The sequence below is a fragment of the Rhinoraja longicauda genome, chromosome 3 (genome assembly GCF_053455715.1).
Source record: "Rhinoraja longicauda isolate Sanriku21f chromosome 3, sRhiLon1.1, whole genome shotgun sequence".
NCBI lineage: Eukaryota > Metazoa > Chordata > Chondrichthyes > Rajiformes > Arhynchobatidae > Rhinoraja > Rhinoraja longicauda.
Window position 1 is genome coordinate 654541 of NC_135955.1, and position 24001 is coordinate 678541.

A 24001-nucleotide genomic window follows, 5' to 3' on the forward strand; every position below is an offset into this window, starting at 1 on the left:
ATTTGGCCCTTGTTAAAGTCGATCAGGTCTTTACTCCTGCCCATTTCTCCTGCATCCAACATATCAACCTCAAGAACTGACTGTTCACTTACTGCCTAATATATCCCACCCCTTGACAGGTGCCATTGTAACAAGATAATTAATGTCATTCACTTCATCTGTCAGTGGTCATAATGTTTTGGCTGATTGGTGCGATTTTCAGCTCTCTTCCAGTCCTTACCCATATATCTGTGACGCCTCTGACGCACTGAGAATTTCTGGCCCTGGTCTACCAAGCTTACTGTGCTAAACTTTGGAGGGCAGTATAATGTGGCTGAATGTGTGGTAGGATATTTCCCCACAAAGCAGCTCTGAGAGAGACCCTGCACAATGCAGCAGGAGGTTTCCCCATTCATTGGATTAGCGAGTAACCCCAAGCAATGTTTCTTTTATTCATTTCGAAGAGGTGCATCTTCAGGATTATTATCTCAAAGGTGTCAGGTTAGGTAAGGGGGAAGTGCAGCGAGACCTGGGTGTCCTTGTACACCAGTCACTGAAAGTAAGCGTGCAGGTACAGCAGGCAGTGAAGAAAGCTAATGGCATGTTGGCCTTCATAATGAGAGGATTTGAGTACAGGAGCAAAGAAATCCTTCTGCAGTTCTACAGGGCCCTGGTGAGACCGCACCTGGAGTATTTAGTGCAGTTTTGGTCTCCTAATTTGAGGAAGGACATCCTTGCTGTTGAGGCAATGCAGCGTAGGTTCACGAGGATAATCCCCGGGATGGTGGGACTGTCATATGAGGAAAGATTGGAAAGACTGGGCTTGTATTCACTGGAGTTTAGAAAGATGAGAGGTGATCTTACAGAGACGTATAAAATTATGAATAAAGGGGAGGCCATTTAAAACTGAGGTGAGAATTTTTTTTCAATTCCAATAGTCTGATCTCTCTTATTGTCTGGGTGTCTTGTCTAAATAACCTGGAGGTAGGAATGTTCACCTGGTGTTATAACCCTTGGTCGTGATCATGGTCACGGTGGCACAGCGGTAGAGTTGCTGCCTTACAGCGAATGCAGCGCCGGAGACCCGGGTTCCATCCCGATTATGGGTGCTGTCTGTACGGAGTTTGTACGTTCTCCCCGTGACCTCCGAGATCTTCGGTTTCCTCCTACACTACAAAGCAGTACAGGTTTGTAGGTTAATTGGCTTGGTAAATGGAAAAATTGTCCCCAGTGGATGTAGGATAGTGTTAATGTGTGGGATTGCTGGTCGGCGCAGACCCGGTGGGCCGAAAAGGCCTGTTTCAGCACTGTATCTCTAAACTAAACTACTCCAAACTATGTTTCAGTACTGACCACAATCTATCCCCCTCTACGTCCCTCAATGCCCTTTTGTTATTGTGTGGGAAGGAACTGCAGATGCTGGTTACACCAGATAGACACAAAATGCTGGAGTAACTCAGCGGGCAGGCATCATCTCTGGAAAGAAGGAATGGGTGACATTTTGGGTCGAGACCCTTCATTCAGACTGAAGAAGGGTCTAGACCCGAAACGTCGCCCATTCCTCTCCAGAGACGCTGCCTGCCCCGTTCTTTATAGTTTTATTTCTTAGATTCCACGCATTGAAGCATGAGTAGTTAAGAATTCCCAAACGTAGTTGTTATTTTTCTAGCCTCTGGTTCTTCCGACTACCAAACTGAACTGCTTCCACCTCTGCCTTATCTTTACCCGTCCTTCTGAGACCACTCTCATTGTAGCCACCAGTTGGTGCGCTGAAGAGCTGTGTTCTAATTGTTACCCGTTTGTGTCAGGACTGTGCGGACTTGGGACATGAACAATGAGAAGAAGCACAAGAATGTTTTCAAGCCACGGACAGCACAAGGGAAGCGAATTATTCCCACCACATGTGCCTACAGCAGAGACGGCAAGTGCATCGCAGCTGCCTGCCAGGATGGTTCCATTCAGATCTGGGACCGCAACATGAACGTGAGTCACGTTCCAAATCAATGAAGCACGTACGTGGCAGGTTTTGTTGTGTGGAAGGTGATAGGTGCAGCTCAGGTAGTGGTTGAAGCTGTTACAATGGTTACGTTTTTGGACAAGCTAGACAAGCAGGGAATTTAAATCATGTGCTCTTCCGCTTAGCACAGGCATTGTGGGCTGATGGGCCTGTTCCTGTAGTGTACCATGAATTATAAAAATATTTCAGATAAGAAAGGCGGCCACTTGGCCCATTGTGCTGGCTAGAGTCATAGAGCTATACAGCACAGGAGCAGGTCCTTCGGCGCAACTTGTCCAAGCCAACCATGTTGGCATACTAGGCTAGACCCCTCTGACTGTATTTGGTCCATATTCCTCTGAACATTTCCTATCCATATATGGGCGTCACGGTGGCGCAGCGGTAGAGTTCCTGCCTTACAGCGAACGCAACGCCGGAGACCCGGGTTCCATCCCGACTACGGGTGCTGTCTGTACGGAGTTTGTACGTTCTCCCCGTGACCTGCGTGGGTTTTCTCCGAGATCTTCGGTTTCCTCCCACACTCCAAAGACGTTCAGGTATGTCGGTTAATTGGCTTGGTAAATGTAAAAATTGTCCCTAGTGGGTGTAGGATAGTGTTAATGTGTGGGGATCGCTGGTCGGCGCGGACCCGGTGAGCCTAAGGGCCTGTTTCCACTCTGTATCTCTAAATTAAACTATACAAGTCCAAATGTCTTTTGAAACTCATAATTGTATTCCAGTTTTATAGTCTCACCTGTCCCTGAGGTCCCTCTTAAATCTCTACGTTAATGCGCACTAGCTTTAGAATCCTCTACTCTGGAGGGAAATAGACCCCAGAGGGAAATTTTCAGTAAATAGGAAAATTTACTTTGTCCATGGTCTACATGATTTTATATATCTAGATGAGGTCATCCCTCACCGTCCTTGCTCTGTCGAAAAATAAATTCAGCCTCTCCCTGTAACTAAAGCCCACAACATCCCGGTGATTCTCCTCTGCATTCTTTCTGATTTAATGATGTCCAACCCATAGCTGGCAGGATGGGAGTATTCACGAATATCTTGGACCTCTTCCCCATCCATTTGGAGAGGAGCGCTATCATCCTGATGCCAAAGTAAAGTAATATGCCTTAATGAATACCATCCAGTGGCTCTTATATTCACCATCATGAAGTACTTCAAGAGGCTGGTGATGGCACACATTAACTCCACCCTCCCTGCCAGCCCATTGTCCACTGCAGTTTGCTACTGTTGCAACGAGTCCTTGCAGACACCATCTCCCCGGCCCTGAACTCACCTCTGAAACATCCAGGTTACAAAGACACCTATGTTAAATTCCTGCTTATTGACCGTTGTGTCACATCCAACATCATATTCCCAACTAACTCATTCTCCAAACTTGTGGGCTCAGGAGCCAGCATCCCTCTCTGCAACTGGATTGTCTCCAGCCTGACCCGTAGACCATAATCATGTGGGCTTGTGACAACCAGTCCTCCACAATAATTGTTAAAACCAGTGGCCTGCAAGGATATGTTTTCAGCCCCTTACTCTGTACACTCGCAACTATGCATCTCCAAACAATGAAACGAGTCCAGAGAAGAGATAGTGAGCTCGACAACATGGTGTCAAGACAACAATTCCTCCATCTATGTCAGCAAGACCGACGAGTTAGTTATTTCATATTATATTTTATTTCATATTTCAGATACAGCGCGGAAACAGGCCTTTTCGGCCCACCAAGTCCGCACCGCCCAGCGATCCCCGCACATTAACACTATCCTACACACACTAGGGACAATTTTTACATTTACCCAGTCAATTAACCTACATACCTGTATGTCTTTGGAGTGTGGGAGGAAACCGAAGATCCCGGAGAAAACCCACGCAGGTCACGGGGAGAACGTACAAACTCCTTACAGTGCAGCACCCGTAGTCAGGATCGAACCTGAGTCTCCGGCGCTGCATTCGCTGTAAGGCAGCAACTCTACCGCTGCGCCACCGTGATTACATGTGATGGTCAATACACCAATTGATGCATCAATGGTGCCAAAGTGGAGATGGTCACGAGCTTCAAGTTCCTTGCTGTAAGGATCACCAGCAATTTGCCATGAACCAATCACATGGAAGCCATGGCAAAGAAAGCAGACCATACCACAATGCCTATCAGGATGCTTCGCGGCTTGGTTTGCCCCAGGCTACATGAAATCACAGAGTTGTGGATGTAGCCCGGTTCATCACACAGACCAGCCCCACTGCCAGCCCCTATCAACTCTATCTGCACTTCACTCTGCCTCAGGAAAGCAACCAACACAATCAGGGCCCATTACCACCCAGTCATAGAAACGTAGAAAATAGGTGCAGGAGGAGGCCATTTGGCCTTCGAGCCAGCACCGCCATTCATTATGATCATGGCTGATCATCCACAATCAGTAACCCGTGCCTGCCTTCTCCCTGCATATCCCTAGATTCCACTAGGAAAATAACTGCAGATGCTGGTACAAATCGAAGGTATCACAAAATGTTTGAGTAACTCAGCAGGTCAGGCAGCATCTCAGGAGAGAAGGAATGGGTGACGTTTCGGGTAGAGACCCTTCTTCATTCTGAAGGAGAGAAGGAATGGGTGACGTTTCGGGTAGAGACCCTTCTTCATTCTGAAGGAGGGTCTCAACCCGAAACGTCACCCATTCCTTCTCTCTTGAGATGCTGCCTGACCTGCTGAGTTACTCCAGCATTTTGTGATACCTTCCCTTGATTCCACTAGCCCCTAGAGCTCTATCTAACTCTCTTTTAAATTCATCCAGTGAATTGGCCTCCACTGCCCTCTGTGGCAGAGAATTCCACAAATTCACAACTCTCTGGGTGAAAAAGTATTTTCTCATCTCAGTTTTAAATGGCCTCCCCTTTATTTTTAGACTTCACAGTCATCGCCTCTTCTCCCGAAGGGCAGAAGGTACAAAAGCTGGAAAGCTTGTCCCACCAGATTCAGGAACTATGTCTGCGCTGTTAATCAGCTCTGGTATTTTTCTATGTTGGAAGGAACTGCAGATGCTGGTTTACACTGAAATGCTGAAGGAGTGGGTGAGTTTTGGGTCGAGACCCTTCTTTAGACCTGAAGAAGGGTCTCAACCCAAAATGTCACCCGTTCCTTCTATCCAGAGGTGCCGCCTGTCCTGCTGTTACTCCAGTATTTTGTATCTATCTGGTATTTTTCTCTTTGATTTCCTGTAGTATTTGCCTGTGGCTTAACTCTAACCGTGTCTAGTATGATATGACTGGATAGCATGTAAACTGTATCTGTAACAATAATAAACCAAAGATAACCAATAGTAACATATTGCTGGGTGTCCAGAACTGTGCAGTACTGTTCGAAATAGGCTCTTGCTTGTATTACATAAAAACATTTGGGAATATGAAGCATATTGATCAGCCATTGATGAAGTGAATGGGTGAATCGGCTGGAGTGGTTGAAAGGGTCTGCTCGTTCTCAGACCTCGAGTGCTGAATGTTTGCTGATGCTTCAGACAAGGAGGTGAATTGCTTTCTCGTGTGCTTTGTTCTCTTATTGTTGGGTCGGACAATGTTTTTAAATGATATTTACTGTGGCCAGCGCTGCTGATTGATGATAGACAATAGACAATAGGTGCAGGAGTAGGCCATTCGGCCCTTCGAGCCAACACCGCCATTCAATGTGATCATGGCTGATCATTCTCAATCAGTACCCTGTTCCCGTCTTCTCCCCATACCCCCTGACTCCGCTATCCTTAAGAGCTCTATCTAGCTCTCTCTTGAATGCATTCAGAGAATTGGCCTCCACTGCCTTCTGAGGCAGAGAATTCCACAGATTCACAACTCTCTGACTGAAAAAGTTTTTCTTCATCTCCGTTCTAAATGGCCTACCCCTTATTCTTTGTTCTGGACTACCCCAACATTGGGAACATGTTTCCTGCCTCTAACGTGTCCAACAATCTTATACGTTTCGATAAGATCCCCTCTCATCCTTCTAAATTCCAGTGTATACAAGCCTAGTCGCTCCAGTCTTTTGGATGAGCACAGTTACTATAGTTTGTGATTAATTGGCACAGTTTGATGCTGTGAATATTCACCACTCATCATTGTTCCTTGTTTCTACACAGGTTCACACCAAGTTTTACAATCGTCAGGCGCATGCTCCTGGCAGTGACACCTCTTGCCTTAGCTTCGCATACGATGGGTATACGCTGGCTTCACGAGGTGGTATGTGGCTTCACTCAACCCTTCTCCAATGTTGGTATTGTTGAATGTGCATTAGCTGTGCCTGCACAGAAGCCATCATTAGATACTGCCGGGTACCAGATCTACGCAGGTGTGTGGTCTCACCAAGGACTTGTACAACTGCATCACAATGCACTCAATAATCTTCCCAATGAAGGCAAGCGTGCCAAACTCTGGCCACCTGACTCGCCACTTTTAGGGAACCTCGTACCTGTAATTCCAGTTCTCCCTGTTCAACAGCACTCTCAAGGGCTCTACCATGTACTATGTAAGTCCCACTAAACTGCAACTCCTCACACTTGTCAGAATTAATTTATTTTTGCCATTCAAAGACCCACCTTCCCAAATGATCCAGATCCTCTTGTAACCTTGGGTATCATAGAAATATAGAAAGTAAGTGCAGGAGGAGGCCATTTGGCCCTTCGAGCCATTCATTGTGTAAGAAAAGAACTGCAGATGCTGGTACAAATCGAAGGTATTTATTCACAAAATGCTGGAGTAACTCAGCAGGTCAGGCAGCATCTCAGGAGAGAAGGAATGGGCGACGTTTCGGGTCGAGACCCTTCTTCAGACATTCATTGTGATCATGGCTGATCATCCACAATCAGTAACCTGTGCCTGCCTTCTCCCCGTATCCCTTGATTCCACTTGTCCCTGGAGCTCTATCTAACTCTCTTTTAAATTCATCCAGTGAATTGGCCTCCACTGCCTTCTGTGTCAGAGAATTCCACAAATTCACAACTCTCTGGGTGAAAACGTTTTTTCTCACCTCAGTTTTAACGTGGCAGTTGGAAAAGAATGTGGAAAAAGATTTAGTGAAATGCGAGCGTGGCCATTGTAGCGCGGATCTCTGATAATGCTGGGCACTTTTTTCAAGCAGCGACTCCTGTAGATCCCAGAGAAGGTCAGTACCCGTGATGGACTGGGCCGCGTTGGACTGTATAGGTCCTCTGAGTCCCATACACACCTTGGCCGTGTAAGTCACTACAGGAGGGGTAACAAATGGTGCTGATGCCCAGGGTCCATAAAAAAAATCATCAAACCAAAAATATCCAGAGGAATTGATGCATTTTAGATATCCAGGGGAATGGTGGGATGTATTGTTGAGGAGGAAAGCACTGCTGATGTAAAAGATCTTGCAATTATTTTATTGAATTGTGGAGCAGGCAGAATGATCACCTCTCCTCATGTTTATTCACAAAATGCTGGAGTAACTCAGCAGGTCAGGCAGCATCTCAGGAGACAAGGAATGGGTGACGTTTCGGGTCGAGAACCTTCTTCAGACTTATGTCAGGGGGGCGGGACAAAGGAAGGATATAGGTGGAGACAGGAAGACTAGTGGGAGATCTGGGAAAGGGGAGGGGAAGAGAGGGACAGAGGAACTATCTAAAGTGGGAGAAGTCAATGTTCATACCACTGGGCTGCAAATTGTCCAGGCGAAATATGAGGTGCTGTTCCTCCAATTTCCGGTGGGCCTCTGGATATTTTTGGTTTAATTATTTTTTTTATGGACCTGGGCATCACCACCATTTCCACCGGAAATTGGAGGAACAGCACCTCATATTTCGCCTAGGCAATAGACAATAGACAATAGACAATAGGTGCAGGAGTAGGCCATTCAGCCCTTCGAGCCAGCACCGCCATTCAATGCGATCATGGCTGATCACTCTCAATCAGTACCCCGTTCCTGCCTTCTCCCCATACCCCCTCACTCCGCTATCCTTAAGAGCTCTATCCAGCTCTCTCTTGAAAGCATCCAACGAACTGGCCTCCACTGCCTTCTGAGGCAGAGAATTCCACACCTTCACCACCCTCTGACTGAAAAAGTTCTTCCTCATCTCCGTTCTAAATGGCCTACCCCTTATTCTCAAACTGTGGCCCCTTGTTCTGGACTCCCCCAACATTGGGAACATGTTATCTGCCTCTTGCAGCCCAGTGGTATGAACATCAACTTCTCCCACTTTAGATAGTTCCTCTGTCCCTCTCTTCCCCTCCCCTTTCCCAGATCTCCCTCTATCTTCCTGTCTCTACCTATATCCTTCCTTTGTCCCGCCCCCCTGACATCAGTCTGAAGAAGGGTCTCGACCCGAAGCGTCACCCATTCCTTCTCTCCTGAGATGCTGCCTGCCCCGCTGAGTTACTCCAGCATTTTGTGAATAAATACCTTCGATTTGTACCTGCATCTGCAGTTATTGTCTTATGCTACTCACGTTTCACGTTTCAGTGCCCGGTGCGGCTCGGCCGCGGGGCCTTCCATCCCCTTGCGGGGGCTGTGCGTGTCGGTCGCCTCGGCAGGGGTCGAGCTGCCTGTCCGTGGGTGCGGGGGGGTGAGAGTGGAAGTTTTGTTGCCTTCCATCACAGTGAGGGGGTGTTTGGAGCCACTGTGATGGATGTTTGTGTTGGGATCGTGTGTCTTGTGTTCTTTTCTTTTTTGCTGTGTTTTGTGACTGCTGAAATTTCGTTCGGTATTTATACCGAATGACAATAAAGTTCTGTTATGTTATGTTACTACCTCTCCTCGTGTTATGAGTGTTCCTATCCTACATGATGAAAGTGTTTCTGGCATGTTTTCCAGGGGACGACACCATTAAAACCTGGGATATGAGGAATTTCCAGAATGCTCTGAATGTGGCAACTGATCTTCCAAACATTTATCCCATGTGAGTTACTGCAATCACTGAATCAACATCGTATAACATTGAAAAGTACAGTACAATACAGTACAGGTACAGGCCCGATTTATTCACAAAATGCTGGAGTAACTCAGCAGGTCAGGCAGCATCTCGGGAGAGAAGGAATGGGTGACGTTTCGGGTCGAGACCCTTCTTCAGACAGACAGGTACAGGCCCGACAGCCCACAATGTCGTTGGTTTTGTTATTGCCACAGTGAAACGATTTGTTTTCCATACGAGCCAATTAAATCAGATAATACTATATAAATCCAATCAAGCCAAACTCAAGTATGATAGGTATAGCTAAGGAAGGGATAGGTACAGAGTGCAGAATATAGTTTTCAGCATAGAAGTGCATCAGTTCCATTGACAAAGTCCAATGTCCATAATGAGGTGGTGAATCGGACTGTATCCCAGCTTATGTCTGTGCTGAACATAATGCTGAGCTAAACATTTTTGATACAAAAGTGAGTGGTTTTGCAGATAGTGAAGATGGTTGTGAACGATTGCAGCAGGATCTGCATCGATTGGCCAGGTGGGCGGAGGAATGGTTGATGGAATTTAATACAGAGCAGTGTGAGGTGTTGCATTTTGGGTTGTCAAGTCAAGTCAAGTCAATTTTTATTTGTATAGCACATTTAAAAACAACGCACGTTGACCAAAGTGCTGTACATCTGATTAGGTTCCAATGGAAAAAAAAATGAAACATACAGTAGCACGCAAACAGTTCACAGCGCCTCCTCAATGAGCCTCAAACGCTAGGGAGTAGAAATAGGTTTTGAGCCTGGACTTAAAGGAGTCGATGGAGGGGGCAGTTCTGATGGGGAGAGGGATGCTGTTCCACAGTCTAGGAGCTGCAACAAGGGCAGGACCTACACAGTGAATGGTAGGCCCCTGGGGAGTGTTGTGGAGCAGAGGGATCTAGGAGTACAAGTGCATGGTTCCTTGAAGGTGGAGTCGCAGGTAGATAAGGTTTTTGGCACTTTGGCTTTCATCAGTCAGCGTATTAAGTATAGAAGTTGGGAGGTCACGTTGCAGTTGTATAAGACGTTGGTGAGACCGCATCTAGAATATTGTGTTCAGTTCTGGGCACCATGTTGTAGGAAAGATATTGTCAAGCTTGAAAGGGTTCAGAAAAGATTCACGACGATGTTACCAGGACTAGAGGGTGTGAGCTACAGGGAGAGGTTGAGCAGGCTGGGTCTCTATTTCATGGAGCGTTGGAGGATGAGGGAAAGTCTTATAGAGGTGTACAAAATCATGAAAGGAATAGATCGGGTAGACAATAAATATTAGGTGCAGGAGTAGGCCATTCGGCCCTTTGAGCCAGCACTGCCATTCACCGTGATCATGGCTGATCATCCACAATCAGCACCCCGTTCCTGCCTTCTCCCCATATCCCTTGACTCCGCTATCATTAAGAGCTCTATCTAACTCTCTCTTGAAAGCACTCAGTGAATTGGCCTCCACTGCCTTCTGAGGCAGAGAGTTCCACAGCTTCACAACTCTCTGAGTGAAAAAGATTTTCCTCGCCTCCATTCTAAATGGCCTACCCCTTATTCTTAAACTGTGGCCCCTGGTTCGGGACCCACCCTACATCAGGAACATGTTTCCTGCCTTTAGTGAGGGAGGGAAACCAAGGGCCCCTTGAAGTTAGAGAAGTCAATATTCATACCACTGGGTTGTAAGCGGCCCAAGCGAAATATGAGGTGCTGTTCCTCCAATTTATGATTGGCCTCACTCTGACAATTGTGGGAATGGGAAGGGGAATTAAAGTGTTTGGCAACCGGGATATCAGGTAGGTCCAGGCACTCAAGGACTCTTGTACATTAGTGAGACCAAATGTAGACTGGGTGATCGTTTCGCTGAACATCTTCGCTCATCTGTAGTTCCTTCCTTCACAAGCTTCCTTAATAAGTATATAGAGGGCCCCACTAGAGAGAGCACAACACTGACCCTCCTCTTGGGGAACTAGGTGTGGCAAGTGACTGAAGTGTCAGTGGCAAAGCACGGGGCCATTCACCATCATTCTTTTGGTTTTATGAAAAAGGATAGGACTGCACCCCAAGTTTAGATCCTAAATTGGGGCACAAGTGATTTTGGAGGCATTAGGCAGGAGCAGAAAGGTCACACGGATAGGTGACGTTTCACAGAGTGCTGGAGTAACTCAGCGGGTCAGGCAGCATCTGTGGAGAACATGGATAGGTGACGTTTCACAGAGTGCTGGAGTAACTCAGCGGGTCAGGCAGCATCTGTGGAGAACACGGATAGGTGACGTTTCACAGAGTGCTGGAGTAACTCAGCGGGTCAGGCAGCATCTGTGGAGAACATGGATAGGTGACGTTTCACAGAGTGCTGGAGTAACTCAGCGGGTCAGGCAGCATCTGTGGAGAACACGGATAGGTGACGTTTCAGGTTGGGATCCTTCTTCAGACCGATTGTGGTGGGGGGATGAAGAAAGTTGGGAAAGAGGGGGGCAGAACAAAGTGTGCAGGTAATAGCTGAAGACAGGCGAGGGGTGTTTTTAACAGGCAGATGGTTGAACAAAGGCCAGAGATTAAAAGGGGTGTGAGACAAAAGGCTATGAAGAGTTACGCATCCTGAAGGCAGAGGGTGCAGTGTGGGGGGAGCGGCCAAATAGGTGCGAGTCCAGATGGGGCAGGGGGAGGCTCCTCGGTGCAGGCAGGGTGAAGCAAGGGGATGTGTTGGGGAAAGGGAGGTTGTTAGCGGTTGCCTACAATTGGCGAGTTCAATGTTCACAGCATTAGGTGGGAAACCCCGTGTCGTTCCTCCAGTTAGCCTGTGGCCTCACTGGCAATAGAGGAGGCCCAGGACATAAAGGGCAGGACGGGACGAGGAGTTAAAATGATTAGCAACCGGGAGATCCAGTGGGCCTTGGCAGACCAAGCAAGCGCAAGGTTGGCGCAGTGGTAGAGTTGCTGCCTTACAGCACTTACAGCTCCAGAGATCCGGGTTCCATCCCGACTACGGGTGCTGTCTGTACGGAGTTTGTACGTTCAGGCTCGAAGGGCCGAATGGCCTCATCCTGCACTTATTTTCTACGTTCTCCCCGTGACCTGCGTGGGGTTTCTCCAAGATCTTCGGTTACGTCCCACATTCCAAAGACGTGCTAATTGGTTTGGTAAATGTAAATAAAATAGTCCCGATTGTGTGTAGGATAGTGTTAATGTGCGGGGATCACTGGTCGGCGCGGACACGGTGGGCCGAAGGGCCTGTTTCCAGACTGTATCTCCAAACTAAACTAAATGTTTAGGGAGACTGTGGCCTGGTCTATACCTGATCTTATCAATGTGCAGAATGCCCCGCTGGCAACACCAGATGCAGTGGATGAGCTTAGAGGAGGTGCACGTGAACCTCCAGCTCACCTGGAAAGACTGCTGTGTTCCTGAATGGAGGAGAGGCACGTAGCGTCAGGTCAGGTGTTACCTGTCCCTTGTTACCATGACGCCCCCTGCAGTCATGGTAGCACGGAAACAGGTCCTTCAGCCCAACTCATCCAAGCCACACTAAGATGCCCCATTTACAGTATCACACTCGCCTGTGTTTGGCCCATATCCCTCTGAACTTTGCTATTCATGAACCTGTCCTGATATCTTTTAAATGTTGATATTGTACCTGTCTTGGTCCACATTCCCACCATCCTGTGTGTGCAAACGTTGCCCTTCGTGTTCCTATTAAATCTTTCCCCCCATCTTAAACCGGCACCCTCTGGCTCTTGATTCCCCTGCTCTGGGATAAAGACTATGCATTCACCCTATCACCCTAATGATTTGTACCTTTATAAGATCATTCCTCAGCATCCTGAACTCCAAGGAATAAAGTGCTCCTCTGCCCAACCTCTCTCTGTAGCTCAGGATATCAAGTCCTAACTGTAAGAAGTATAGATTTCCACAAATCGTTTAACTTCTATAAGTGCTTTATTACAAATTCATGCAGAGAGCAAGTGAGAAAACCTCTCATCATGATGACAAAGTGAGGAATTTAATCAGCAGCATAGTACAGATAACATAACGAAAACCAGGCATGGATTACAGGTCAGGCCAGCAGTATGAAAGTCAGGCATGGATCAAATCCGCATTAGGGATTGCTCTACACTAACTGCATCCTTGTTAGTCTCTGCACCGTCTCCAGCTTAAGCCCATACCCGAGCCCCATCACACAGCCGTGTAACAGCCCATCTTGACTGTCACTCCGTGCCCGGCCCCTGGCAGCATGTCCTTTATCTCAGCTATCGGCAGTAACATCTCCTTTTGAGTCTTTCTCCAGCCTGGGCACCTGCATTACCTTCTCCATTTGGGTATTACAGTGGATGTAGTTTGACTTAAACCACATCCACTGTAGCACCCAAAGGGCGGTCAAGGTGGCGCAGCGGTAGAGTTGCTGCCTTCCAGCGAATGCAGCGCCGGAGACTCGGGTTCCATCCCGACTACGGGTGCTGTCTGTACAGAGTTTGTACGTTCTCCCCGTGACCTGCGTGGGTTTTCTCCGAGATCTTCGGTTTCCTCCCACACTCCAAAGACGTGCAGGTTTGTAGGTTAATTGGCTTGGTAAATGTAAAAATTGTCCCTCGTGGGTGTGGGATGGTGTTAACGTCCGGGGATCGCTGGTCGACGCGGACCCGGTGGGCCGACAGGGCCTGTTTCCGCGCTGTATCTCTAAACTAAACTAAACTTTGTTTTACAGGACAGACTGTTGTTTCAGCCCTGATGAAAAGCTGCTGGTAACAGGAACGTCTGTGCAGAAAGGCAAGGGGAGTGGAAAGCTACTGTTTTTCGATCGGCAAACCTTTCTCAAGCTTTACGAGATTGAGGTCACTGATGCGGTGAGTTCATCCAATTCTTTGCAACCATTCAGCTGAAAACTCGAGGTACTGCAGTTCCCTCTTTACCTCTGGCCTCCGCTCCAATGCTGCTTCGAGCTCTCGGCCTGGCCTGCCCATTCCCACTGACCTCTCTGCTCTGTGAGCAGCATCTGTCTGGGCGGTGGTAAGCTTCGAAGTTCCCTCTCAGGAAGGGATGCTGTTCCTCAAGATGGCACCAAGCTTCATTGGAACATTTTAGGAGGCCCCAGATGAGGAGCGAATAGAAAAATAAAATAGTCTGTTGGACGCTGGGGCAGAGCCAAACCCAACCGGGCTTCTGGAAGTGAGTGTGAACATAGATGGGAAAAGTGCAATAGACGGGGTGGAGTGGAGGGGATTAAATAGTGGGAATAGGAGCACCGTTGGCTATTCTGCCCCTTGAGCCTGCTGTACCTTTCAATAGGATGATGGCTGATCCGACATTCTGCAGGTCCTTTTCCCTGCCCTCGATTTCCTTATTGACTAGGAATCTATGCACAGCAGCTTGAAATAGATGCTGGTGCTCTGCCCCTTCGCCTGTTGCAAGCAGTTCCAAAGACACGCAACACTCTGCCAGAAAAGAACTCTCCCTTACCTCCATCTGAAATGAGTATCCTTATTCTGAGGAAGTTCCCTCTAGCATTGAACTCTTCCATGAAGGATTCATCTTGGCATTTACTCCATCTCGTCTCCATAGAACCTTTTAATGAACTCACCTTTCATTCTTATGTGTTGGGATGGCACATGGTGCAGGCCACCAGGTAAATCAATAAGTATCATGGTATTAGTTTGGTTTAGAGATACAGGCCCTTCGGCCCACTGGGTCCGCGCCGACCGGCGATCCCCGCACATTAACACTATCCTGCACCCACTAGGGACAATTTTTACATTTACCAAGCCAATTAACCTACAAACCTATACGCGTTTGGAGTGTGGGAGGAAACCGGAGATCTCGAAGAAAACCCACGCAGGTCACGGGGAGAACGTACAAACTCCGTACAGACGGCACCCGTAGTCGGGATGGAACCCGGGTCTCCGGCGCTGCATTCGCTGTAAGGCAGCAACTCTACCGCTGCGCCACCGTGACCGCCTAGTGTACTGTAGATAGACTGTTGGTGAATGTCTTCCCACCTACCTTTATGCTCCAACTCCCTTGAACTAAATGACAGCAGTCCGTAAGCAAAGCACAAACCGCTGGAACTCGGAAGGACAAGCAGCATCCGCGGGGGCAGAAGGATGCTCAACGTTTTACAAGTCTCGACCCAAACATTGACCAATTATAATCCGACCTTGATAATCAAACACTTGGCCAAGTATGTACACATACAAGGAATTTGCCTTGGTGCTCCGCTCGCAAGTAACAACATGACATACGGTAGACAATTAAGAATAAAACATAAAACATTAAGAATAAAACATTATAGTTTAAACATGTGAATGAAATAAAATACCAGAGCAAAAAGAGGCTACAGACTTTTGGTTGTTGAGTAGAGCTACTGCTCGTGGAAAGAAGCTGTTTTGATGTCCGGCTGTGGCTGCTTTGACAGTCTGGAGTTGCCTTCCAGAGGGAAGTGCTTTGAAGAGTTTGTGGTCAGGGTGAGAGGGGTCAGAGATGATCTTGCCCGCTCGCTTCCTGGCCCTTGCAGTGTACAGTTTGTCAATGGGGCCAATTGCAGCCAACAACCTTCTCAGCTGTGCGAACGATCCGTTGCAGCCTCCGGATGTGGTGCTTGGTGGCTGAGCCAAACCAGACCATGATGGAGAAGGTGAGGACGGACTCAATGATAGTAGTATAGAATTGGACCATCGTTGCCTGTGGCAGATTGTGTTTCTTCAGTTGCCGCAGGAAATACATCTTCTGTTGGGCCTTGTTGACTGTGGAGTCGATGGTGGCCCCCCATTTAAGGTCCCTGGAGATAATGGTTCCAAGGAACTTAAATAACTCCACAGATGTGACTATGGTGTTGTTGATGGTGAGTGGGGGGAGGGGAGGGGGAGCACTATTGTACACTTGATTTCTAATCTTCACATGCATAATTTATACATAATATCTTTTTTGTGTGATGTTGAAATCTACCTGCCTGTAATGCTGCTGCAAGCACGATTTTTGTTGTACCTGTACGTCACTATAGTTGTGCAAATGACAATAAACGACCCGGCTTGCCTCTACAGATAGAAACATAGAAAATAGGTGCAGGAGTAGGCCATTCGGCCCTTTGAGCCTGCACCGCCATTCATTATGATCATGGCTGATCATCCAACTCAGTATCCCATACCTGCCTTCTCTCCATACCCCCTGATCCCTTTAGCCACAAGGGCCACATCTAACTCCCTCTTAAATATAGCCAATGAACTGGCCTCAACTACCCTCTCTATGGCAGAGAATTCCACAGATTCACCACTCTCTGTGTGGAAAAACAACTTTCTCATCTCGGACCTGGTTGAAATGTTCAGGCCATCTCTCCAGAATCTGCTTTTTCTCTGTCAGCAACTCCAGTACTGTTGACGGGTAAAGAATTTCCCTATAACTCTAAACATGAAATCTGTCCTCTTCATTTTCAGAGTGTCATTCGTTGTTTGTGGCATCCAAAGCTAAACCAGATCATGGTGGGGACAGGGAATGGGCTGGCAAAAGTCTACTACCACCCAGTGAAAAGTCAAAGGTAGGTTTTTAATATGCCATGGACATCATTAGAATATCTTTGTTGATGTCAGAGACCATACAATGTGTCCTGGTTTCAGAATGTATTAAAACCCTCTGGCAAACTCAGCATCTATTGCACACCGAGTGAGTCCATGTAATCTGTGTGGTGACCATACTGTCAGCTAGGAAGTCTCAGGATTTAGAAACATAAAAACATAGAAAACAGGTGCAGGAGGAGGCCATTCGGCCCTTTGAGCCAGCACCACCATTCATTGTGATCATGGCTGATCATCCACAATCAGTAACCCGTGCCTGCCTTCTCCCCATATCCCTTGATTCCACTAGCTCCTAGAACTCTATCTAACTCTCTCTTAAATTCATCCAGTGATTTGGCCTCCACTGCCCTCTGTGGCAGAGAATTCCACAAATTCACAACTCTCTGGGTGAAAAAGTTTCTTCTCACCTCAGTTTTAAATCGCGATCCCCTCACATTAACACTATCCTACTTTAGTTTAGTTTAGTTTAGGGGTACAGCGTGGAAACAGGCCCTTTTGGCCCACCAGGTCCGCGCCGACCAGCGATCCCCGCACACTAACACGATCCTACATCCACTAGGGATAGTTTTTACATTCACCAAACCAATTAACCTACCAACCTGCACGTCTTTGGAGTGTGGGAGGAAACCGAAGATGTCGGGGAAAACCCACGCAGGTCACGGGGAGAACGTACAAACTCCGTACAGACAGCCCGGGTCCGCGGTGCTGCATTCCCTGTAAGGCAGCAACTCTACCGCTGCGCCACCGTGCCACCCAAACATCTGGAGTGTGTTGATGTTCATTTTTTACGTCAGTGGGTGTGAATGGCAATCTAGTGAGTGCAGTCGAACCTTGCACAAAGGAAGGTAGACACAAAATGCTGGAGTAACTCAGCGGGTCAGGCAGCATCTTGGGAGAGAAGGAATGGGTGACGTTTCAGGTCGAGACCCTTCTTCCGACATCACCCATTCCTTGTCTCCCGAGATGCTGCCTGACCCGCTGAGTTACAGCAGCATTTTGTGTCTACCTTTGATTTTAACCTGCATCTGCAGTTTTTGTCTTGCACAAAGGAAGGTGATATGCTCGTCAGTGGCCAGCATCCCACCCACAGCACATCACTGCCAAGTACCTCAGGGCAGTTCCCCTCTGATCCCAACAATCCTGCTGCTCCATCACTCACTCCGCTCTCTGCATCTGCTTCCTGATCGTAACATCTGTCACTCTCCTTTTCTTCCCAACGTACCCGAGGTTCTGGTCATTACTTGAATGCCAATCATCGCCGTCTTCCTCGACACTGGCATTCCACGTTCTCCAAGCTCCCTCTCTTTATACAAGCAAAGCTGCAGGACAAATCGTTCTCTCTGCTGCCAACCTTTACTAACCACAGCCTGCGGTGTTTTTCAGAGGAGCTAAACTCTGTGTGGTGAAAACAAAGAGAAAAGTCAGGCAGAGTCAGACCGTCACACAAGATTATGTCATCACACGTGAGTATACCACCATACATTGACTGTAATACCGTATACCACCAAACCAGTGTACCACATCACACATGAGTATACCACCAAACCAGTATACCACATCACACGTGAGTACACCACCATACATTGACTGTAATACCGTATACCACCAACCCAGTGTACCACATCACACGTAAGTATACCACCAAACCAGTGTACCACATCACACGTGAGTATACCATTATACCACATCACAAGTGAGTATACCACTATACTAGTATACCACACCATGTGTGAGTATACCACTATACAGTCACTTTAATACCGTTTACCAGTATACCACATTATGTGTGAGTATACCACTGTACATTTGCTGTAATGCCGTATACAATATACCACTATACCACATCCCCAGCGGGGGCTTCAATATCGGGAGCCCCGACCGCCCCGACGTGGCAAATCCAACAGCCTGACCGCGGGACAAGACGGCAGGGAAGAGAAAAAGACATTTTTGGCCTTCCATCACAGTGAGAAGGGACTGGAGGAGACTCACTGTGATGGATGTTTCTTTTTTGTTTGGTGTTAGTTGTGATTGTATGTGTTATTGCATTTTTATTGATTAATCTTATTGGTCTTATTGTTTAACTGCGGGTAATGTTTCATTTTACTACACATTTATGTGTATGTAACAAATAAACGACTATTGACTATTGACTATACCACCATACATTCACTGTAATACTGTATACCATTATACATTCACTGTAATACCCTATACTATACCAGTTTACCACATCATGTGTGAGTATACTACTATACATTCACTGCTATACAGTGTACTACAATACCACATCAGACGTGAGTTTACCACTGTACACTCTGGTTCTATGTTGTCCCACTTTCACACCCACTCCCTACACAATTAACCTTCAAACCCGCACATCTTCGGAATGTCAAAGAGTAGGGATGCCAACTGTCCTGTATTAGCCAGGACATCCTGTATTTTGGGCTGAATTGGTTTGTCCTGTATGGGATTGCCCTTGTCCCGTATTAGGCTCGTATGGAGCTGAAGGCCCGGACACACTGTAGGCCCGGACACTGTAGCCCGGGGGCTGCTGTAATTCCAGACAGTGTAGCCCGGGCGCCGCCTAACAGAGGTAGTATTCACTGGAGTTTAGAAGGATGAGGGGAACTTATAGAGACATATCAAATTATAAAAGGACTGGACAAGCTAGATGCAGGAAAAATGTTCCCAATGTTGGGGGAGTCCAGAACCAGGGGCCACAGTCAGAATAAAGGGGAGGCCATTTAAAACTGAGATGAGAAGGAACTTTTTCACCCAGAGAGTTGTGAATTTGTGGAATTCTCTGCCACAGAGGGCAGTGGAGGGCAAATCACTGGATGGATTTAAGAGAGAGTTAGATAGAGCTCTGGGGGCTGGTGGAATCAAGGGATATGGGGAGAAGGCAGGCACGGGTTACTGATTGTGGATGATCAGCCATGATCACAATGAATGGCGGTGCTGGCTCCTCCTGCACCTATTTTCTATGTTTCTAACCCGCCTCCTCGCCCGGGCGGCCACCATTGGTGGAGCGGGAGCATGCGGCCGCTGTCTGCGTGAGGTCATGTGGGGCGCGGGCGGAAACGTCACCTTGTCCCTTATTTGGGAGTGTGGAAGTTGGCAACCCCTATCACAGAGAGAACATGCAAACTCCACACAGACGTGCCCGAGGTCAGGATGGAAACCGTATCTGCGGTGCTGTGAGGCAGCAGCTCTACTGCTGCGCCACCATGCCACCGTTATTTGCCGCCCCAGAGCTGAGAGTTGGACAGGGTGAAGTCGTGGAAGGACAGGTTTCTACCTTTGTGTCCGCTGGGTCGAGCCAGTGGCAGTCTGCCCTCGCCCATCGCCAGGGTGACACCCAGCCACAGGGGCTGCCGCCTGGGCTTTGCCAAGGGCAGGGTAGATAATGGTTGCTTTGTGTTTCCAGCACATGCTTTGCCCATGTTCCGGGAGCCCAGGCAGAAGAGCACCAGGAAGCAGCTGGAGAAAGATCGGCTGGACCCGGTGAAGTCCCACAAGCCCGAGCCTCCCGTGTCTGGCCCAGGTAATACTCGGGTCCACACATCGCCCACCTGCAGTGTGCTGGCTGGAGGGAACCGGCGGGGGGGGGAGATTCACTCACGGCAAGGGGGGGGGGGGGGTCAGAAGAGGGGAGTCGGGGCTGAGAGGGAGTCGGGCGGGGTAAATGTGGGGTGAGCGGGGGCAGGGCACATGGGGGGAAGAGGGGGGAGAGCTGGGACAGTGAGTGAGAGACCGGCAGGGCCAGCGATGCTGGGGTGGTGCAGAGCTGGGCCAACTGGGGCCACAGGCTGCACAGGCCAGTGTGGGGGGGATGGGGCCAGTGTGGGGGATGGAGCCAGTGTGGAGGAGGGGGGCAGTGTGGGGAGGGGGGCAGTGTGGGGGAGGGGGGCCAGTGTGGGGGAGGGGGGCAGTGTGGGGGATAGGGCCAGTGTGGGGGATGGAGCCAGTGTGGGGGAGGGGGCCAGTGTGGGGGAGGGGGGCAGTGTGGGGGATGGAGCCAGTGTGGGGGAGGGGGGCAGTGTGGGGGAGGGGGGCAATGTGGGGGAGGGGGGCCAGTGTGGGGGATGGAGCTAGTGTGGGGGATGGGGTCAGTGTGGGGGAGGGGGCAGTGTGGGGGAGGGGTGATGGGGCCAGTGTGGGGGAGGGGGGGGGTGATGGGGCCAGTGTGGGGGCAGGGGCAGTGTGGGGGAGGGGGTTGACGGGGTCAGTGGGGGGAGGGGGGGTGATGGGGCCAGTGTGGGGCGGGATGGGGCCAGTGTGGGGGTGATGGGGCCAGTGTGTGGGGAGGAGGGCAGTGTGGGGGAGGGGATTGACGGGGTCAGTGGGGGGGCCAGTGTCAGGGAGGGTGGGGCCAGTGTAGGGGAGGGGGCAGTGTGGGGAAGGGGGCCAGTGTGGGGGATGGGGGGCAGTATGGAGGAGGGGGGGCCAGTGTGGGGGAGGGGGGCCAGTGTGGGGGAGTGGGGGGAAGGGGCCAGTGTGGAGTGGGCAGTGTGGGGGAGGGGGAGTGGGGACAGTGTGGGGGAATGGGTGACGTTTCACAGAGTGCTGGAGTAACTCAGCGGGTCAGGCAGCATCTGTGGAGGGAAGGAATGGGTGACGTTTCGGGTCGAGAGCCTTCTACAGACTCTGGAGATTTGGACCATGGATGACTGTCAGATCTTGATCTGATCTATTTTGGGATGTAGATGTTGTCAGGGTTTAGAGTTGGGCAGTTTTTCAGGCAATGGGATTTTGTGCGGTGGTTGGATGTTTCTTTGGGAGAATATGACCATTGTGGTTGAGTTGCTTTGAGTATGACAGCCTGCGGACTTTACTTGACTACAGGTCGTGGCGGTCGTGTTGGGACTCATGGGGGCACGTTGTCCTCGTTCATCGTGAAGAACATCGCTCTGGATAAAACCGATGACAGTAATCCACGTGAAGCCATCTTGCGCCATGCCAAAGATGCTGAAGAGAACCCATATTGGGTGGCTCCTGCCTACGTCAAGTGAGTAAGAGGTGCTGGGTCTTGACCGACTGTAGAGGTTAGAGTGCCTTTCCTTGTACAGCAACCCCAGGTAACCCCAGGCAAGTTGAAGGCTCAATCATGATGCCATTTTGCTCTGGGTGAATTGTCCACTGATCTGATGTAGTTCGTGACTCTGGCTCTTCACGATATACTCAGCACGGCCCTCACCACCCGCCAATCACACAGCACAGAAACTGGCCCTTCAGGCCACTCATCCATGATGGCCCATCTCTTAGTCCCATTTACTTTAGTTTAGTTTAGAGATACAGCGTGGAAACAGGCCCTTTCGGCCCACCGGGTCCGCGCCGACCAGCAATCCCCGCACACTAACACTATCCCACACCCACTAGGGACAATGTTTACATTTGCCAAGCCAATTAACCTACAAACCCGTACGTCTTTGGATTGTGGGAGGAAACCGAAGACCTCGGTGAAAACCCACGCAGGTGACGGGGAGAACGTACAAACTCCGTACAGACAGCACCCGTAGTGGGGATGGAACCCGGGTCTCTGGCGCTGCATTCACTGTAAGGCAGCAACTCCACCGCTGCGCCCATGTTTGTTTTGTTTAGAGGTACAGCACAAAACAGGCCCTTCGGCCCACCGAGTCCGTGCCACCAGCGATCTTCCTACACTGCACTATCCTACGCACTGGGGACATTTTGCAATTTATTTTTACCGAAGCCGAATAAACCCACAAACCTACAGGTCTTTGAAGTGTGGAAGGAAAGGAGCACCTGGGGAAAACACGTGGTCACAGGGAGAAGGTACAAACTCTGTACAGACAGCATCCATGGTCAGGATTGAATACGGGTCACCAGTGCTGTGAGGCAGCAACTCTGGTGCTGAGGCAGTAGCTCGACCGCTGCACCACTGTGCTGCCCCTTTGGCCCACATCCTTCTAAACCTTTCCCATCCATGCATCTGACCAAGGCGGCACGGTGGCGCAGCGGTAGAGTTGCTGCCTTACAGCGAATGCAGCGCCTGAGACCCGGGTTCCATCCCCACTACCGGTGCTGTCTGTACGGAGTTTGTACGTTCTCCCCGTGACCTGCGTGGGTTTTCTCCGGTGGGCCGAAAGGGCCTGTTTCCGCGCTGTGTCTCTAAACTAAACTAAACAAAGTGCCTTAAATGCTGTTGTAGTACCTGTGTCACCTTCTCCTCCAGCAGCTCGTTCCATATTCCCACTAACCTCTGAGTGAGAAGGTTGCGTCTGGGGTTGGTGAAAGTCTTGCTCCTCTCCGATGACACCAATGTGTTCTGATTCCCTGCCCTCGGTCAATAGACAATAGGTGCAGGAGGAGGCCATTCGGCCCTTCGAGCCAGCACCGCCATTCAATGTGATCATGGCTGATCATTCTCAATCAGTACCATGTTCCTGCCTTCTCCCCATACCCCCTGACTCTCCGCTATCCTTAAGAGCTCTATCTAGCTCTCTCTTGAATGCATTCAGAGAATCGGCCTCCACTGCCTTCTGAGGCAGAGAATTCCAAAGATTCACAACTCTCTGACTGAACAAGTTTTCCCTCATCTCCGTTCTAAATGGCCTACCCCTTATTCTTAAACTGTGGCCCCTGGTTCTGGACTCCCCCAACATTGGGAACATGTTTCCTGCCTCTAACGTGTCCAACCCCTTAATAATCTTATACGTTTCGATAAGATCCCCTCTCATCCTTCTAAATTCCAGTGCCTAGTCGCTCCAGTCTTTCAACATATGACAGTCCCGCCATTCCGGGAATTAACCTAGTAAACCTACGCTGCACGCCCTCAATAGCAGGAATATCCTTCCTCAAATTTGGAGACCAAACCTGCACACAGTACTCCAGGTGCGATCTCACTAGGGCCCAGTACAACTGCAGAAGGACCTTTTTGCTCCTATACTCAACTCACTCCGAGGCCCTCACTCACTCACTCGCTCGCTGGCTCACTCACTCGCTCACCCGCATCCCCGTTGGTTGTTGCAGGACGCAGCCGCACGCAGTGTTTGCAGTCGTAGAGCCCGAGGAGGAGCCGGAGGACGATGAGCCAGAGTGGAAGAAGCGGAAATTGTGAGCGGACTGCTGGGTGAGCGAGGGAGGACCTGCCTCACCCCCCCCTGCTGTCCTTGAGGGTGGGGCGGGGGAGATTTGAATGAGCTGTGGGTTTGGAGAGTGAAGGGAGCAGGGAGTTTGCAGGGTGGGTGGGGGGCACTCCTGTATTTTACCGTGTGTCTTGACATATTAAACTCATGATAAAGCAGATGATGGTTTCATTTCATTAGGTCTTAGTGTCGAGGTCAGAAACAACACTTGGTAGTTTGGTTCAGTTTAGTTTAGAGATACAGCGCGGAAACAGGCCCTTCGGCCCACCAGGTCTGCGCCGCCCAGCGATCCCCGCACATTAACACTATCCTTACACACACTAGGGACAGTTTTTACATTTACCAAGCCAATTAACCTACAAACCTGCACGTCGTTGGAGTGTGGGAGGAAACCGAAGATCTCGGAGGAAACCCACGCAGGTCACGGGCAAAACGT

At 49.4% G+C, this 24001-nt stretch overlaps 1 protein-coding gene across 4 annotated transcripts in view; it reads left to right on the plus strand.

Moving 5' to 3' along the window:
- wdr70 (WD repeat domain 70) overlaps positions 1–23658 on the plus strand; it is a 47831-nt gene extending 24173 nt beyond the window's left edge. For 3 of the 4 annotated variants that reach the window (XM_078430858.1, XM_078430853.1, XM_078430852.1), the window contains 9 exons: positions 1788–1962; positions 6106–6205; positions 8799–8883; positions 13600–13738; positions 16319–16419; positions 17840–17919; positions 19884–20000; positions 21302–21464; positions 23450–23658. In XM_078430858.1, the coding sequence (XP_078286984.1) occupies positions 1788–1962; positions 6106–6205; positions 8799–8883; positions 13600–13738; positions 16319–16419; positions 17840–17919; positions 19884–20000; positions 21302–21464; positions 23450–23537 (1048 nt within the window). In that variant the 3' untranslated portion in view covers positions 23538–23658. The remainder of the gene's footprint in view (positions 1–1787; positions 1963–6105; positions 6206–8798; positions 8884–13599; positions 13739–16318; positions 16420–17839; positions 17920–19883; positions 20001–21301; positions 21465–23449) is intronic. The other variant, XR_013549565.1, reaches the window with a different exon arrangement.
- The last annotated feature ends 343 nt before the right edge of the window (positions 23659–24001 follow it).